The sequence below is a fragment of the Alosa sapidissima genome, chromosome 15 (genome assembly GCF_018492685.1).
Source record: "Alosa sapidissima isolate fAloSap1 chromosome 15, fAloSap1.pri, whole genome shotgun sequence".
NCBI lineage: Eukaryota > Metazoa > Chordata > Actinopteri > Clupeiformes > Clupeidae > Alosa > Alosa sapidissima.
In genome coordinates this window covers 8274027-8292192 of record NC_055971.1, presented here as the reverse complement: position 1 = coordinate 8292192, position 18166 = coordinate 8274027, and the positions used below count along the sequence as shown (strand labels likewise).

Sequence of the window (18166 nt, the reverse complement as noted above, 5' to 3'; positions counted from 1 at the left end):
TGCTCACATTCCAGAGTCTCTGTGTAACAGATAGGGAGTGGCCCATCCCGACATCAGGGCTGAAGCCACACACGCTCACTCGTGTCCTCATCCTCTTCCACTCGCAGCCTCTTCACTGACAATGACTCACTTTCATTAATCTGTTGTGGCCCTGTTTCAGCAGAGGAGCTAATTAGCGAGGGGACAGATCCACTAGAGAGGAGGGCTCTCCTGGCCGTCGTCTGTGCCGCGTCAAGCGTTTGCTTCTCGGTGACCTTTGTGCACTCAGTGCTGTGCTGGTACTCATGGGACGGTCGCACGTCAGACAGAGGTGCCCCATTTTCCTCTCAGGCGAGCCCGTGATTGAAATGAACGTGCTGTTGCTGCTTTAGGAGGCGGAAACTCTTCCAAATCCACTGGATGAGTATGTCAAACCAAAATAAAAAACAAAGTGACCCAGTTTCATATTTGTTTATGAAACGGGTGAATTCTCTCTTTGAGATTCTTTGATTTCAAATTGAAAGGCTGTTTTTTTCTGGCTGTTTTTTTCTGGCTGTTTTTTCTGGGTAATGTCTGTGGATTGGGGTTGGTGTGGATTTGTCATTTTTATGTGCATATTTCAGCTGCCATTAGAGCTGAGGCGGTCCAAGAGGGAAATGTCTCAAAGTCAGTATTTCCTGAGAGTATTGCAAGCCTAGGGTGAATTTCATTTCCACTAAGAGAGGAGAAAGTGAACCTTTTGCAGTTAAGAGGCTTAAGCCATGCCTTCTCCCATGCATTTACATTAGGAAATTGTGTAACTTTTAAAGGTAATAAAAGCTCTGTAGGGTTTAAATTAATTTAACCAGATCAATTTATAAAAATATTTTACAGAACTCCAGAGCCTCAATCCTTTTTGATATTCATTAATATTTGTCAACAACGCTTGCTAGTTTGCTAAATCAGTAAATTAATTATATTATTTACTGTGTTAGTTAACATAATTAATTCATACAATTTAGCAATGGACATTGTGTGAAGGGGCTTCATGACCTAAACCTTTTAGAGTAGTCACACAGTGGATTATGGTAGCCCATGAAAATAACTGTCTGAAGAAACCTTGAGCAGAACCCAGATGAAGGGGGGGCAGCCAAGTATAGAAGAAATCGAGAGATGATGAACTATACAGTCTAGCTTCCTTGTACACTAGCAGATGTTACATAGATAAGATGTATCAGTATACAGTATCTCCAGATAAAGGTACAGTAACTTGGCACGCACTTTAGTTACAGTATGCAGCATGGCAATTATAGAGGTGTGAACTTACGGTTTGTTTACACATGGGTAAATGGTTTGCCCATGTTAACAACTGTAGCGTCGTACATATTGTTCATCAGTATTTGACGTAAAATGACACTAAGTGCCTAATGTGAAACACAGCGTTGTGCGTCCAGACTGTGGTGGTGTGAGAGCTGGTGAGTGTGGGAGGGAGCAGGTGAGTGGTGTGCTGTTTTGGAGGACATGGCCTTTGGTTCCTGTGTGTCTGCACTGGGATTTGGTTTCCCGTCTCAGCAGCTGCCTGCTCAGCCCCATCTGCTGTCAGCCCGGCTCAGGCAGGAGACAAGCGGGACCGGAGATCTGCTGCTGTCAGTAACGGCCCAGGAGGGCCCGGCAGCTCCAGCTCAGGTCTCCCTCAGTGCCAGATGACTCGCCGGTGGCAAGAGCACCCCCCCCGCCCCCCGTGCTTTGATCGAATGTCTTGTCCTTCAGTGCACTTTCAATGTTTTCCCCTTTAATTGTCTGCATTCAGATGTAACTGGTTTGAGAGACATTCAGAAAGCGCACACATTTATGTGTGTGTGTGTGTGTGTGTGTGTGAATGACTTAATGTGAAAAATATTTTATAACTGTGGGTGGAGAACAGACCATGCACACTGGAGGATGACATAAGGCGTAACATATACATCTAACGTCTTATTGTCCTGAGCCCATTAAGGGTAACCTAATGTGTGTGTGTGTGTGTGTGAGTGTGTGTGTGTGTGTGTGTGTGAGAGAGAGAGAGAGAGAAAGAGAGAGAGATGAAGTAGGATAAATCAGGGGGAGGGTGTGTATGTGTTTGTGTGTGTGTCTGTAACTGTGTGTGTGTGTGTGAAGATGAAGTAGTAGGAATCAGAATGAGGGTGTGTGTGGGTTGTGCATTATGTGGCTGTGATGCCGTCATCTCTGAGGCATTTCTCAGGATTCTCTCACGTGCGCTCCCTCTCCCTACACTCTTCCTATGTCCAAACCGTCCACTCTGCTCCCACGTCTTTCACTGGCAGAGCTTCCCACATGGACCCCGTTCTTTGTGTCTTTATTTGCTCTGAGACAGAACTCCTGTGTCTCTCTATCCATTTTCTGCTGTTTCTCTCTGTTCTCTGTCTGAACTCTGATGTCTGATGGATCAAACTGTGAGCTTGATACTGCAAGTCTGAATCAATAGTTTTCCCTCTCACCTGCTCTTGTGTTCTCCAGCTGCTGCACAGACGTGCTCAGTATGCACAGGCTCTTCTTCCATCTGAACTCTATCACACTCAATCCAAAACCAAGGACTGGTTAGTGTGTGTGTGTGTGTGTGTGTGTGTGTGTGTGTGTGTGTGTGTGTGTGTGTGTGTGTGTGTGTGTGTGGAGATATGTGATTCTTATCTGTTATCATCAGACACCAGTTATAGCGCCCGCAGCACTTTGCACCTCTGTGTGACTGAAGTAATATTTCATGGAATGGAGATTCTGAGTTGAATTTCAAATCAACTTGCATGTGGACTGAATACAGCTGTAAGGCCAGCCTTGGCCTAGCATTTGACATTTGCTACTTGTTTGTTTTTGACCCCTTGCATACAATATTTATAAAAACAATTTGGGCTGTGCTCACATCAGAGCTATACACTCGTGTGTATTCTGTCAAATCATTCACTCTAAACAAATGCATACTTATTACTTATCTGAATGCCTAACCAACCAATTAAATCAAATACTGACATGTCCTTCAGAAAGAAACTGGCTGATTATCTCTATCATTGGTATAGTGGTCAATTTTCTTGTTGTGTATGTGCAGAGGACAAGTGTGACAGCGATTGGAATGCAGCAGTTATTAATACCCAAACCTGACTCTTTTTCACCCATCCCCCTCTGAAAAGAGGGAACACAAAATTGGTGGAAGATGGCAAGAAAGAGGGAAAGTGAGAAAAGGCTTTCATTTGTCATCTAGTGTGCGCTCTCCTGCTGCCTGGGTGATAATTGATCTCAGGAGGAGAAGAGAGAGAGAGAGAGAGAGAGAGAGAGAGAGAATTAGAGCACACAAAGGAGGTGCAGAACAGAAAAGTGTAGCAGTAGAGAGCATAACTGTAGAAATTGTGGCACAAGAAGGATGAGACAAGAGAGTGAAAAGAATGTGTCATGGCCAAAGCCCAGTATTATGCTGAGTTTAAAAATGACGGGGGGAGCCTTGAAAGCATGTTTGCTGTAAGTAACAGACACGGAGGTCAAGAGCGCCTTTCTGCCGATGCGGCTTCCACGACCTTGTCTCATTACTCCATGTAAAGCTGCTTCCCTGAAGAATGGCCTGATCACTCTGGAATTTGATAACAAGCTCAGAAGTGGCCTGTCCCTCATGGACACTGGTCTATGTCAGTTCACTGGCAGACTTATATAGTCAGTCAATTACACACTTAGTTAGCTAAGCCGAAAGCAGAAGAAAGATGCACGCAGAGTATTTTGTCATCACTATCGGATGATGAACAGATCTGAAATAAAAAAAGAGACTGTCTTTCAGTGCAGACTCCAGAGCTCTCAAGCCCTGCAGAGTGCCATTAGCTACCAGACAGACACTGATGGCTGATCTGATATCACCAACGAGCTTTTTAGAGAAACACTCTCCTGTTGGCCAACACAGTGGAGGGGGCTGAAACTTGAGCCCAAACAACAGGAGATGATTCACAAGGCAGACAATGGGCCAGCTTTCAGAGGTCGCTCATCAGTAACATATACAATCACATTATCACCAAGAGCCCACAGATGCAATGTAAGCAGTTTTTTAGATTAACGTCTAATTGGAGAGTCCTGTATCACATTTTATACAGGATGCTTGCTTGTTTGATTAAATCACTTGATTTGAAATACTGCCTGTGCTCTAAATAGCTTGCTTTGTATCACATATTTACTGTCATTTGTTTGGGAAATAATATTTTTGGAAGTTTCCACTTTCTCATACCGTTTCATGTTTACACTTACAACATTTTTGAAACTAGTATGGCAGAGAAGTAATGGTCATGTATCCAGTCCATTAACAAGTATGGGTGACTGAGGTGGTCTCATGTTTTAAAGGAAGTGGCTTGTGAGGCCTTAGTACACTGAGGCCCCCAGAGAGGCCGAGGAACGTGGGATTTTGAGTGCAAGCCAATGGGAGAGTGCAGAATCGATATCCTGTGCTCTGTTTTATTCATTTCCACTTGCCTTCTGCGGCTGTTTATGTTTGATAGTTCACTGGAAGGGGCGGAGGACGCGAGGGGTGAGTCCACCGAGGGAGAGGCGAGTGTGAGATCATACTCACATGACCACTGATTGTTTAAATATGGGCTCCAAATAAAACCCAACTGCTGCAACTCTCCCCAAGTGGAATATATTGCCACTTAAGCCCAGCTATTAACTGTTATGAGCAGCCTGTACTGACAGAGTGCCGCTGGCTCACAAGTAGCATAGTCATGTCATTAGAGATGATCTTTCCTTTAGAGTTGATTTGCCATGTTTTTTCACCACTTTGCTTGAGGGTTCTCTCGGTGTTTTGTGCTAATATTGGCTATTTTGAGCTAATCCAGTGCCCGGGTTCTTTTCCTCCCACTTTTGAAAAGAAAGGAAAAGAAAAGCAGAGGAGAGTATTCAGTAAGATTAACAATTGTTTTTTTTCTGCCCTGCATTGTTTTCTGTTTTCATTTGCACCTGGACGATTTTCAAGTCTGATCCAAGCTTTGCTTTTTATGGCATTAAATGCAGTGCAGCCTTTCTCTGCTCATTCACTGCCAATTCCATCTTCCTAGGTTTATTTTTAGCGTAGTATACCATGTGTAGGGACTGCTAGTTTCAACTCTTTTTTTGTGCTCCTTTCCCCCTCCCAGATATAGGTCTAGACTTGCATCTGCACTATTAGCCTTCAGCAATCTTTATTTGACTTGTTGATGAAGGGTTTCATTTGAGTCCAGCTATTCTATAGAAATGTTTTGGATTCGACCTCTCATAGTGGATAGAGCAAGGAAAGTATACAGCTTTTGTATCTGATGATGGCAGTATGAATCAAAATACAAGTTATCTCATTTGTGGTTAATATGAACTAGACCAGATGCCTCCTGTTGGACTCCTGTTGGGGTGAGCAGGGCATGTGAGGATTTCAGCAAAATCCTGGTTCAAAGCCATCAACACCCATTCAGATTAGAAAACTAAACAATGCTGGAGCATTTCGTGGCTGATGCCCCAACACACTTTGTTAATAGTGGGGAAGATAGGCAAAAGTGGGGTCATGGCCCAAACATCTTATAGTCTTCTCTGGAAGACAGTGGGATCAGGCATTTGCCCAAAAAGTTATTAAGCACCAGCGTTGTGGATAGTCCAAAGATTGTCTGCCTTTCATTTCTTGGTTCTTATGCAGTTTGCTGTTTAGAGAAGCTTTAGTTGAAATAATGCATGGTCTGCACAATACTCAATACACATACAATATACAATACACAATACTAATAGTACTATAATGTATTTAGGGCATAATTTACATACCATGAAAGCAGATAACTTGTAATGCTGTTCAGAATTATGGCTAATATAAGAACTGTGGCTGAAGGCTTCTTCCTTTTTACATCCAGACCTCAACACAATTAGTTAATCATATTTTCTTCTCTCTCTCTCTACAAATACTGCCTTGTGAGGAGAAGATCTTTTAATCTCAGAATGGTCTTATCATTATTCCCCATCCTTTCATTGGTGTTATCTCTGCAACGACTTAAAATACATTTAGGGCCCTACTTTTGTGACGCAAATCCTGGCAGAAAGCAGATTATTATCCCAGCACACAGTTTATTCTTATCTTACACGTCTCTTTCATTGAGCAACGTGCCAAGGGGTGTGGCAATTAACAACCTAAGGAGGGGTCTGGCACATTATCTAAAAATCACTATTGTACACTACCTAAAACACATTACGCCACTGACCAAGAGAAACCTGCAGAAATCCATGGCGATTTTATATATAGTTATGGTTGTTTATGTTATTTTAAGAGCGCATTATCAACAGTGATATGGGCGGGTGCACAACACACCCTGCTTCTCTCATCCACAGGAATGCGCACCAGCGCACATCCATGCAAAACATTACAAATGACACGATTACAACGGGAAACATAATTAGAATAAAGATATTACGAAATACATCTCACAATGAATAGTTATTCACCATCATTTGCAAATTGGTAATGACTGATAATAAAAGTGATTCTTTGAGAAGTAAAGGCAAATGTGAAGCACAGCTGAAGACGCACGGTCACAAGATGTAAGCAGCAACTTCTCTGCAGGATAAATGTTTTTTATTCAGTCATTCGAACATTGTTGGGGTAAGTGTTGGTTTTTCCAGGCTAAGTTTTCAATGGTGAACTATTGTCGGTCAATAGTGAACGCAATTAACTGTGTATAACTGTTTTGTCGTTGACTGACACGATGGCGAAGTTAGTTTCATTTTGCCAATGAGTTCAAATAATGGACGAGTGCAAATGCGTGTAGGGCTATACTCTGCTAGGTTTTAGTAAAGCATGGTTTAGTCTTATCTAGTCTTATTGGGCAGCCGTGGCCCACTGGTTAGCACTCTGGACTTGTAACCGGAGGGTTGCTGGTTCGAACCCCGACCAGTAGGCACGGCTGAAGTGCCCTTGAGCAAGGCACCTAACTCCTCACTGCTCCCCGAGCGCCGCCGTTGAAGCGGATTAGTGTGTGCTTCACCTCACTGTGTGCTGTTTGTGTTTCACTAATTCACCGATTGGGTTAAATGCAGAGACCAAATTTCCCTCACGGGATCAAAAAAGTATATATACTTATACTTATACTAGTCACTAAACTTTAGTGGAATAACTGTTCCATATGGTCTCACGTGCAAGCAGATTCCTTCAAATGCGCCGCTGACTATCAAAATACGGATGCGCTGTTTGAAGTTGCGCTACTTGTTAAAGAGAATGACAGATATCATTTTCATTGTTTAAATGATGTTACGCCCAAAACACACCCTTGACTGATTAAGAAACTTAAGAACGCATTGTTGCGCCATCCGTCTGACGTTTGATAACGAAAACACTCCCAATGTGGACTGGACATCCCGCTAAATTTAAATAAGCTTTTCGCCAGTGACCATGCATTTTAGACTATGATAATAGGGCCCTTAAAATCATGACTCATATATCTGAAATAATCATCTCTTTTATACCACTGGCAGACTCATGGTCCTATTTATTGCCTTTTCTCTTCTTTTTGCATTTCCCTAACATGTCCACCTGTCCTTTTCTCTTATTTTCCAGCCTGAAGTCTGTTTTGTCCGTCCCTCCAGCCAGTGGGGCCTTAGACCTGTCGGGCATTCCTCTGGCCGTGCGGGACATGGAGCGCCTGTGCGCTCACCTCCAGCGCCACGCCTCGCGCATCTGCAGCCTGGAGCTGGGCTTCACCGAGCTTACGGACGAGGCCTTCCTGGTGCTGCTTCCCACGCTGGCCGTCCTGCCCCGCCTCGAGACGTTGGCCCTCAACGGCAACCGGCTGACACGTGCCGTCCTCAAGGAGCTCACAGACACCCTGAAGGACCCGGACAGCTTCCCCAGCGTCACATGGATCGACCTGGGCAACAACGTGGACATCTTCTCCCTGCCGCAGCCCTTCCTGGTGAGCCTGCGCAAGCGATGCCCCAAGCAGGGCAACCTGCCCACCATCTTGGAGTTCGGGGAGAGCCAGGCCAGTGAGCCCGAGTACAGGGTGGACGGTGAGGATGAGGGCGACGACACCAACCGGACCGAGAGCACAGGTGAGCTGCGGTCCGAAGTTGAGGGAGAGCTGGAAGGGGAGATGGACGGAGAGATGGAAATCGAGGAGATGATGGAAGAACTGCTGGACTTTGATCGAGAGGTGCAGGGCAAGGAGGACGAGGATGAGAGCATGTGGACCATGGAAGACCAACGAGTCGGGAAAAAAACGAGACAGGAGAAGCCGAGCAAAGGGAAGAAGGGAAAGGAGGCAGTGAAAGCGGAGGAGGAGGACGACACCCAGAGTCAGTCCTCACAGATGTCTTGCTCCAGTCCGTCCCACAATTCCTCTGGGGCCTTTCAACTGCACAAAGAGGACAGTGGGAATAGGGCAGCACCTCCCTCAGACAACTTGACCTGAGATCCACATGTCGATTATCTGTGCCATTCTTTGTAATAGGTGTGTCGTTTAGAGAGAGAGTGACAAGGAGAGAGAACACGACAAACCCTGTCATCTCCAGTTGTGGGTAGCTTTGGTTGGGAGCTTGCCCAAACCAAAAAGATTGGGAGGGGTCATTGATGGTTCATTTTGAGGAGATGACAACCAACAAATGACAGCAACGTGTATGATTTCATTAGCCCTAACATATAACCTAACGTGTAATATAGTACTGCAGTCTGAACCACTCGTTAAATACAAAGATTATATTTTACTGTAAACTGGTATGTTTTTAATATATCATTCAGGTGTCTCTCCCCTTTATCCTGTCCAGTTGTGGACATATGCCTATGTGCCTGTGACATTGCTACCTTGCTGTAGAATGGATTGTGTATTTGCGGAGTTGGAAAGTGAGGATGAGACAGAGCAAGGCAGACATGTCTTCATCCCCCCCTAATTCTCTGCCTTCAAATCTATGCACCCAGCTCTTAGAAATAACCAGCACTCCCCAGGCCCTTTGTTCCTGCCCAGTATTTCCTAATCAATAAATACCGCCCAGAGCTTTGGTTTGACAGCAGGCGGATGTGCTGAGAGCAGCTTTAATGAAGTGTTACCTTTTGAAGAGGGGACAAACCAAAAAAGAAAAAAAAAACACACTGAAAAGGAACAGACTAGCGAGAGAGGATGTCCCTCTTTGACAGTATTTAGGATCTGTACAAAAGCAAGCTGTCACTGTGAGGGGAAACAGTGCCTGAGGAAGGGAAGGGAATGAACTAAAGAGATTCCTCTCCCTAGTTGTCTAAAGAGGCACATCTTTTGGACAACAGACTGAGGAGGGGAGTTTCAGCTTAAAGGTGCAGTACGTAGGATTTAGTGGCATCTAGTGGGGAGGCTGCAGATTGGCTTCTTTCTGAGCATGTAGCAGAGCCACCAGGTGTCATAAAGAAACGTGAAAGGGCCTCTTGAGTTTCAGTGCGGTTTATCCATTCTGTGCTACTTTAGAAACATGGCCGTGCAACATGGAGTCTATGTTGATACGGATCACTTATTGTAAGCTAACGAAAACAATGATTCATAGTCATAGTTGATTATACACTAATGAAAACATAGTTATGATTATTATATTTGATTTCTACTAACCGCTCTCCCTACATCCTACTGCACTGTTGCAAATTAGGAAATTTTGATATGTAATTACCAGAGCCATCCTAGCCTCGCTCACCCCTTTATTCACACATACATAACTTCTCACAAATAGTGTTTCTTTTCATTTCTAGGAAATATTTACACCTACTTAAATGTACCTTATATAATTGAATATCATTCATAATTGTACAGTTATGAAGGAAGCGTGTTGTTCAATTACTTTTAGAGTGGGATAAGAATCTGCTTTGAACACATGTAAATGTATTTTGCTAATTAGATGCTGCTATCTCTGTTTGCTTAGAGGTTGTACAACTACCCAAATCTTATTGTGAATAATTATATCCCATACAAGCTAAATTACAGTATTTGTGTCAATCTTTCCCCTTATATATTGGAGCCTCTTTTAAATGAATTGAACAGATACCCCGTGTGCACTTTAATGAAATATGTTTCTCATTCTCAGGTCCTCATACCATAAGGAGTGATTTCATCTCAGAGAAAGACATTCTGTTAATGTCATTGTGGGTTTGTCAAAAAATCATAGTTAACCTCAATTCATCATTAGTTTAAATGTTCAGTGAATCTGTGATTCCGTATTTAGTGTAGCAGAGTGACCACTGACTGATAATAATGATCTACTCCAGACATGTTTGCACCATGCCTATAGTGAGTCTTTATGGACCTATCTGCATTTAAAATGAGTTGACACTAAGTAAAACTACAAATGTAATGTGAAGTAACATGAACCTGATGCAAACAATTTTCATTTAAATTGTTAATTAACATAATAAAAAGATGACATTTTTCTGATATTGACATTCATACTACTGTACTTTGTCCCTGGATCCTCATTAGTCTCTATTTCTTGGAACCCCATTTTAATGTTAAAACTTTTACATGCATTGAAATGTATTGCTCCAAACAATGGCTATTGGCTAAACAATGTTAGCCTCAAAGATGAGTCTAGTAATTAAAACAAGAGCTGGGTTTTTTTTACACATTATTGGGCATATCACCAATGTAGACTAGCCTACTAAGTAGGCACCTGTCTGGGTGGATTTTCATTTTTAATATACTTCAGTACGCCTATGTCGTGATTGTTTGTATAAGCAACCAGATGCCATGCTTTCTTTCCTCTTAGTCCTTTGCACTGGTCAAATGAGCATGATTAGGGAGGCTGTTTAAGACACCTTTCATCCAAAAAGAACAACTCTATATCATTACCCTGTACAAATGTATAGCTTCTTGCCAAAAAAGAATGAATGTCATGTCTAATAATAATAATAAAATAAAATAAAACTGAATCCATATCTTCTTGGTGATGTGTGAAGTGGACAGATTCAGGGGGAAGTTCAAACAGGACTATGATGAAAACAGTGCATGGGACATAGCCTAAGCCATGTGCTTGTAGGCCTAATGCATTTGGCTGGGACAACCAATGAACAGGAAAAGGGAGTCTTCCAGTCATTTGCCGACCTAGGTTTAAATTCGAACAAGTGAATTGTATGCTCGATGGTATGGTGAGGTCTGTCTGTCAATGGTTCACAAATCATTTCAAATAGCCTACCGGCCTATCACCTGCAATAGATTGACAGCCCGTTAGAGGCATAGGCTAGGCTACTCCTTCAAGGTTAGGTGAATCATAGGCTAGTAGCCTAGGCCTGGGCCTATTGATAATTTCAAATTAGTCAGTAGAACGATTCAATTAAGTAAAAGCAATAGGTAGGACCATCTTAACTGTTTCTTTGAAGAAAAGACGTTTGTTTGTTTTGACTGACATATTTTATCTCATGGTAGTATATTGGCATCTAGTGGCAACAGATAGACCTTACCATAAATCCCGCGCCATTGAGGCGTTAGAACAGCCTAGGCCTACTTTTAAAAGAAATGAACAAAACAAGAACAAACAATTCACACTGACACATAAATATGTTGTGCTTAAAATATTTTCAGTAAGCCTAATGTGAAATAGAATGTAATTATACACTGATTTTAAATATGTAGCAAACTTAGCCTCTGACCGTCTCAACATGGATACCGCACTTGCTATCCCATCAATCCACAAAGCATGAATTTACGTCACATCCGGTAAGTGAGGTCGTTTTGTTTCTCAGGTCCGCCATTTCAATTTTTTGAACTTACTTGTGCCAACTTCAAGGATTTGATTCAAAATTACGTAGAGGAATTGTGCGATAGTTGGGGGATTTACTCTGTTACTTCGTCAAATTAGATTCCGCAACACTAATACGGACACATTGGCTGCAAATCTGAAGTTAGCACGTCGAATCGCGATTCAGATGCCGTACAATTTCTGAACGTGTTCATCGGGAACGCGGTAAAGTTTTTTGTATGAGTTGAATGCTGGTTGCGGATAAGGGGAGGCGAAGGGAAGGCCCGTGAAGCCTCGGCTGTGGAGTGGCAATCATGGCCGGAAATTTTGACGCTGAAGACCGTGGAAGCTGGTTTTGGGGTAGATTAAGTCGACAAGAGGCTGTTTCTCTGTTGCAAGGACAAAGGCATGGGGTTTTCTTGGTGAGAGACTCAATTACATGCCCTGGCGACTACGTGCTGTCCGTTTCAGAGAATTCAAAAGTCTCGCATTATATAATCAACAGCATCAACAACAATCGTCAGTCTGGTCCAGGTAAGGCATGCAGGGGCGTTCTCACAGACGTGCCACCGGGGAGGGATGCAATGAGACTGGCTAACGTTTCAGTAACCCGGCTGTAGTGTGACTTGCTAGCTAGTTAGCTAACGTAAAGCATTTCTAGTACGCTATAACGTTTCTAAATCACGCCCTCGTGAAAACACACCGCCATACATTCATCCTCAGGTGTGCCTAACAGTGTCAGTGTCGCCTCCTCAGTCACCATGTACTGCATTATTTATAGTACAGTTGAAGGAATGACACCATTTAATATTGAAAAAGTTCCATCTGCCAGTCGAATAGAACAGGTTTTGCTAAGCCTAGCTATAGCTAGCTAGCGTTAGCTGTTTATTATTGACTACAAAGCGCCTTGACAGTGTTATTATTTTTGTTTTTTTATGGTCTGTTTCTAGCCTTTCGTTTTCACTATCAAGATTAGAAATGTGTGGCAGTTGGATGTTAACAGTACTTGTCTCTTGCATTCAGGAGTTAATCACTCTAACCTCCAGTCCTTAATGACATCCTGCTAATGCCTAGGATCGTGCTGCAGAGGCATTTTGTAGCTGCTAGTGAAATATGCATGGATTCCTTGAAACCCCTTTCACTGTACTGTCTGGGTTGAGCGGTTGTAGTATGTGAGATAACAGCATTTGGCACTGCCATTGTGATATCACTGTCCACATAAATTGAAGTGATCAGTTCTGTACAAGTCTTCATCAAGTCATAGTATGTTGTATTTAATATAGAAGCTGTTAAAAAAACTAAGCTTTGTTTCCTTACTAAGATGTCAGTAAGTTTGTCTCTGCACTAATGAGGCCTAATTGTCTTGGACACAGTTGTGAGATTACTCTGGTAAGTTGGACATGCAAGTCATGACCGGTGGCCTAGACTGCATATCACACTGATCCTTTAAATGTGAAAAGATTCTGTCATTGTAGAGCAGAATAAGATTGTTGGTGTCAAGATGGTGACATCTAGTGTCACCACTGTGATGTTGGTTGACTGAGAAAAGAACTGGGCTGCTTACAGCTGAAACTATAAAACAGTGAAATGATGCCCCGTATCCTATCGCAATGCCTTTAAGCCCTCATAAACTCAGATAATTAAATTTTGCACGTTGTATAGAGCAGAACCATGTATGTCCGTGACATTTTGTCCATCTGATCTCCTTTCCTGCCCGATGCTCTTAGGTCTGGCACCTCCTCGCTTTCGCATTGGGGACCAGGAGTTTGATGCCCTGCCTGCTCTCCTGGAGTTTTATAAGATCCACTACCTTGATACCACCACATTGATTGAGCCCATCAACAAGGCCAAGCACTCGTCTTACATCAGCAGCAGCGCTGGGTGTGGGCCTCCCCTTCGCCAAGAGGAGGAGCTAGTGCGGGCGCTCTTCGACTTCCCCGGCAATGACGATGAGGATCTTCCATTCCGTAAGGGGGACATTTTGCGGGTGCTAGAGAAGCCCGAGGAGCAATGGTGGAATGCCTCCAACAGCGAGGGCCGTGTGGGCATGATCCCCGTGCCATACGTGGAAAAGTACCGCTCCGCTTCGCCCACCTCGGCCGCGCTGGGCGGAGGGGGACCGGGTGGGGTGCCAAACACGGGCACCAACGATGGCCAAAACTCCCAGGCCCCTCCTCTGCTTGGTGAACCTGGTCCCTATGCCCAGCCTACGCCTCTGCCCAACCTCCAGAACGGCCCGGTTTTTGCCAGGGCTATCCAGAAGAGAGTGCCCAATGCCTATGACAAGACTGCCCTGGCTCTTGAGGTAAACGTTTGGCCTGTTAACTTTATGTGCCCTCTGTGTATGTCTCTATTGAGCCCCATATACTTGCAATGTTCTGTTCCGCACCTCCTCATAAGGCCATATGTAGGCTGAAATTGATTCTATTTTCCTCTACTTCTGTGCTGATATTTAGAACCCCAAAAAGCTTAACCCAATCCATTAATTATATATTGACAAGTTTCAACTAAGTAATGTATAGAATTAGTTTTAAGCTCATAAATATATTATGAAAGTATATATTTAAAAATGTTTCGTGCCTTATAGAGTGTGGAAGTGACAACTGAAATGTTGTATGAGGCCTGGTGGACTTTTGGTGGTCCGAATGGACGTTTGATCTGTTATATCTATATACCAGTGGAAAGCACCAAACTACATAGCATGGCTCTTACATAATTTGTCAGGAGGCAAGCAGAGGTTAATCATAGTTAGCCTTACCGATCAAGGATTGTAAGTTTTCTTGCAACAATCAGGCAGTTAACTAAACAAATTGATTACAGAAGGGTTCAGTAGCCACAATCTGTTGGAAAAATACAAGCTTCCCATTTGACCTCTAGACATCAAGCCCTGAAAGTGGGAATGAGTGCTCTTGCCCCTTGTGTTACTATCGCTACATTTAGCTCTTCGACATACAGCACCCATTAAGCTATCAGGTAAAACCCCTCATGAAGGGCTAGATGGCAAATCGTAATTTTTGCTCAGTCTTCCATAATAATTTGGCTGGTGTTATGTCTTCCCACCAGACTGTATATAAACCTCTATGAACCTCTGCAAGACATACAGTATGTGAGGGGTCCTGCCAGTTAACCTAGCTATGGACTACCTTGCTTGTTTAAATAACCATCTTAACAGTGTATGCTGTTCACCCACCATCTCACAATCAGCTTCCAAACCCACACAACACTTAATAACAGCAAAACTGAGAGAGAGAGAAAAATATTTCAGTGTGAGTGGGGATGAAGTGCGCCTCTATCCTCCTCCCTCACCCTCCTTCTTGCTCTCCCTTTACCTATGGAGGCCTGTGGCAGGGTAGTCAGTGTGGTCTTTGGGGACGCCCCTCTCTAGGGCTAGCCAGGCAGCAAAATGGCCCTTCTGTGAGCGGAAGGGGAAGAGGGCTTCCGAAACGGAGGTCGTTGAGGGGAGGAAATGCTTCATGTGGAGGAACATTTCCTCTCATTTCCATGTGGATGCGACTCTAAGCCAAAGCCAGAGAGGGGCCAGGGACTTTAGCGGACGCCCACCTCCCAAACATTCTCAATTCTATCAAAGACTGATCATTACCGCTCTCCTGCATTAGGAGTATTTGTGAATTATTACCCTCTTTTCTCTGTTTGTAATTACCAGCCCGGCTTCTGTGGCTACAGTCTTGCTGAGATCTGGTGCCTCCCAGTGGACATAGAAGTTTGTTGCAGTTAGTTGAACATTTTAGGAAAAGGAGTCAGCATTTGAACCTAAATAAAAAACTTTGATGCATCCGTGCGCATCTGATATCTTGAAAAGTCCCTTTTGTGCTCAGCAGGCCAATATAAATTTATCCCAGTTTGCTAGTTTTCAGTCTCACAGCTGACTCCTCTCCTTGCAGGTGGGCGACATGGTGAAGGTGACTAAGATCAATGTGAACGGCCAGTGGGAGGGCGAGTGCAAGGGCAAGCGTGGCCACTTCCCCTTCACACACGTCCGGCTGCTGGACCAGCACAACCCCGAAGATGAACTAAGCTGAGGCTACTGCGTGGACCCCCCCCCCCCTTCCCTTCTTCCCCACCTCTCCCTCTCCCCTCATGCTCCCACTCCTCCACTGTCGCTCCCCACCATCCTCCTCGCCCCTCCTCCCATTCTCATGGCCCACACTCACTGTCTTCTCCCTCACCACGCACTCACTGCGTCACTTGTGTGCGCCCTCACCTTACGTCCGCCGCCTCACATGTGTTTTATCTGCTTCGGGTCGGAGCTCTAGCCTGTCCCCCATAACTCACACACTTTGCGTCGAAGCTTAGGCATCCACTTATGTGTTTTGGAGCCCTCTGACGGATAGACGTATTATCCAATCAGAGGTAAGAGAAACATACGAGGGGAGGAGTGTGGAGTGCACCTCAAGACTGGGGACGAGTGCGGCTGGGGACTGAGGTAAGCCGTTCCTCCTGTGACTGTAACGCTGAAGAAACGCCACACACTACATGTGCCGGCCTACTGGAAGAAGACATTACAACCAGAGGCTTTGTCCTACGCTACAAGCTCACAACCAAGTTCACACAAGGTTCTAATGATCTTGTGCAAAAAGAAGTAAAACAAGGATGTACTGTCATGAAACATTAGGTATTAATATGTTTACCATTGAGCTAAAGAAAAGTCACATTTCCTTCATTCTGATTTGTTCACTCTAAAAGTGTTCAATTTTGATGCACTGCTCTATGTTTTTTTGTTTCTTTTCTTTTAATCTTGTGGATAAAAATTGAGCCCTGAACAATGAGAAATACTTTGGGGGAAGTTGTTTATGATTCAGTGTTGGACAATACTGGGAAAGGTAATCCTGAAGTCGTATTGTGGTCGCATATGTGCTGCAATGGAAAGTGCACACAGTAATATTAGAAGATCTCGGAACTGATTGCCTGGCAGATACGAAAGGCTATTGCTCAGGTTGAATGTAAGGCAATGAGGTTTTGTTTTGTGTGAACTTCCTTCCCTTGGCGTTGGCTTTCCTGGACTCATCTGTACATGTTATAGGAAATAATCTTCCCAACTCACAATATATGATGTAGGATTTCATGAAGTTTCAAATAACTTATGTCCCTCATACACTACTTTACTCCTCACCCCCTTTTTATTTGCACATATAACATTTATTTTGAGTGATGCAAAGCACCCTGTGGTCTGACCAATCACATTTTCTGCCATGGTGTTCTTTCACGCCTGTCAAGTGCAGTAGTGGCTCGTCATTGTAAGTGCAAGCTTGTGGAAGCCGGACGTTTTGTGGTTTGTCCTGGTACATGTTAGAAGATCTCAGCGGTCCTAGATTTGCGGCATGGCTAAATTCATCTGACATAAAAATCATTAAATGTGCTTGTTCTACAATTCGAAAATTAAATTAGACAATCACTTGGTTGTAATCACAGAAAAAAATGTGATATAATCTGGTAGACAGCGTAGATTAAATGCCCTTTTTTGCCTTTTTAATTATATGGATATGTGGAACTTAAATGTTAAAGGTTAATATTAAGTTTAAGGTTGATGTTAATATGAACACTGTCTGATGAAAAGTCTTTGAGAAACCAATTATGGACGTCCTCATCAGTCATTTGTAGCATGTTGCCTACCCCCAATCTTGGCAAATTATTTTGAATTGAATTTTGAGTATGAATCTTGCCCTGAGAGTAATGCGTGCTGTTTTGTTTATCGTGACATGAAGATCGAAAGGGCTTGAGTTCTTTATCCAGTTTGAGAGTCAATTAATCTGAAGGAAACAGAATGCAAAATGCTTTTTTTTGTCCTCACAGTTTACAACCTTTTTTTTTTCACCTAAATATGTCACCTGTTTGTGCCAATTTCTTTATGGTAGACATCTTTTGTTGCCATATTCCCTGACCTTATGTGACCTTGGTGTTGTCAATGATCATCTAATCCTCAACACAGCTGATTCTTTCTCTTGCTAGTGGCAGCCTGAATCTCCTTAGTGCAGAACCATTCTACGTTTTTGTAAAGAAAATGTGCCTAATATTTTATTTTGTATTTTCCATTCCTAAAGAAAGCAGTCACAACCTGCTTTGTGGCACAGTACCTTTTACATAATTCGATGGTCTGAGAATAATGGAACATAATAAATCCCACAATTTCTGGTGACAAGGATTCGCTTGTGACAAAGAACACTGAATGCACAGACCAGAGAGTCCTAAATTCAGCAGCAACTGACCAGCAACAGTTACGATGACTCCTTTTGTTTGTGGCGGACACATTTTCATGCATGCCCATGTTTCTTGTAATCATTTTATTCCTTCTGTACCTGTCAATCATGCCTACAATTTAAATATGTTAAAGCATCATATTTTAATAATGTGTTTATGTAAGTTCATTACATTCGGAGGGATGGGGAAGAGTTAACCTTAAAAATGTCAGTATGTTAATATCAAATTGTGCCATTGTATTAAACACTATATTCTTTCAAAACAATTTTAATTTGACCCGTTTGTT

General features: G+C 43.2%; 2 protein-coding genes across 5 annotated transcripts in view; both read left to right on the top strand.

Moving 5' to 3' along the window:
• Window positions 1-10372, top strand: part of lrrc75a (leucine rich repeat containing 75A) — a 20806-nt gene extending 10434 nt beyond the window's left edge. For all 4 annotated transcript variants that reach the window (XM_042063338.1, XM_042063336.1, XM_042063337.1 and 1 more), the window contains one exon: window positions 7538-10372. In XM_042063338.1, the coding sequence (XP_041919272.1) occupies window positions 7538-8390 (853 nt within the window). In that variant the 3' untranslated portion in view covers window positions 8391-10372. The remainder of the gene's footprint in view (window positions 1-7537) is intronic.
• A 1285-nt stretch (window positions 10373-11657) lies between these two features.
• crk (v-crk avian sarcoma virus CT10 oncogene homolog) lies at window positions 11658-18145 on the top strand. The gene is made up of 3 exons (XM_042063341.1): window positions 11658-12198; window positions 13392-13969; window positions 15567-18145. Exons 1-3 carry the CDS (start codon window positions 11979-11981, stop codon window positions 15702-15704), a joined length of 936 nt encoding a protein of 311 aa, XP_041919275.1. The 5' UTR covers window positions 11658-11978; the 3' UTR covers window positions 15705-18145.
• Window positions 18146-18166: the final 21 nt, after the last annotated feature.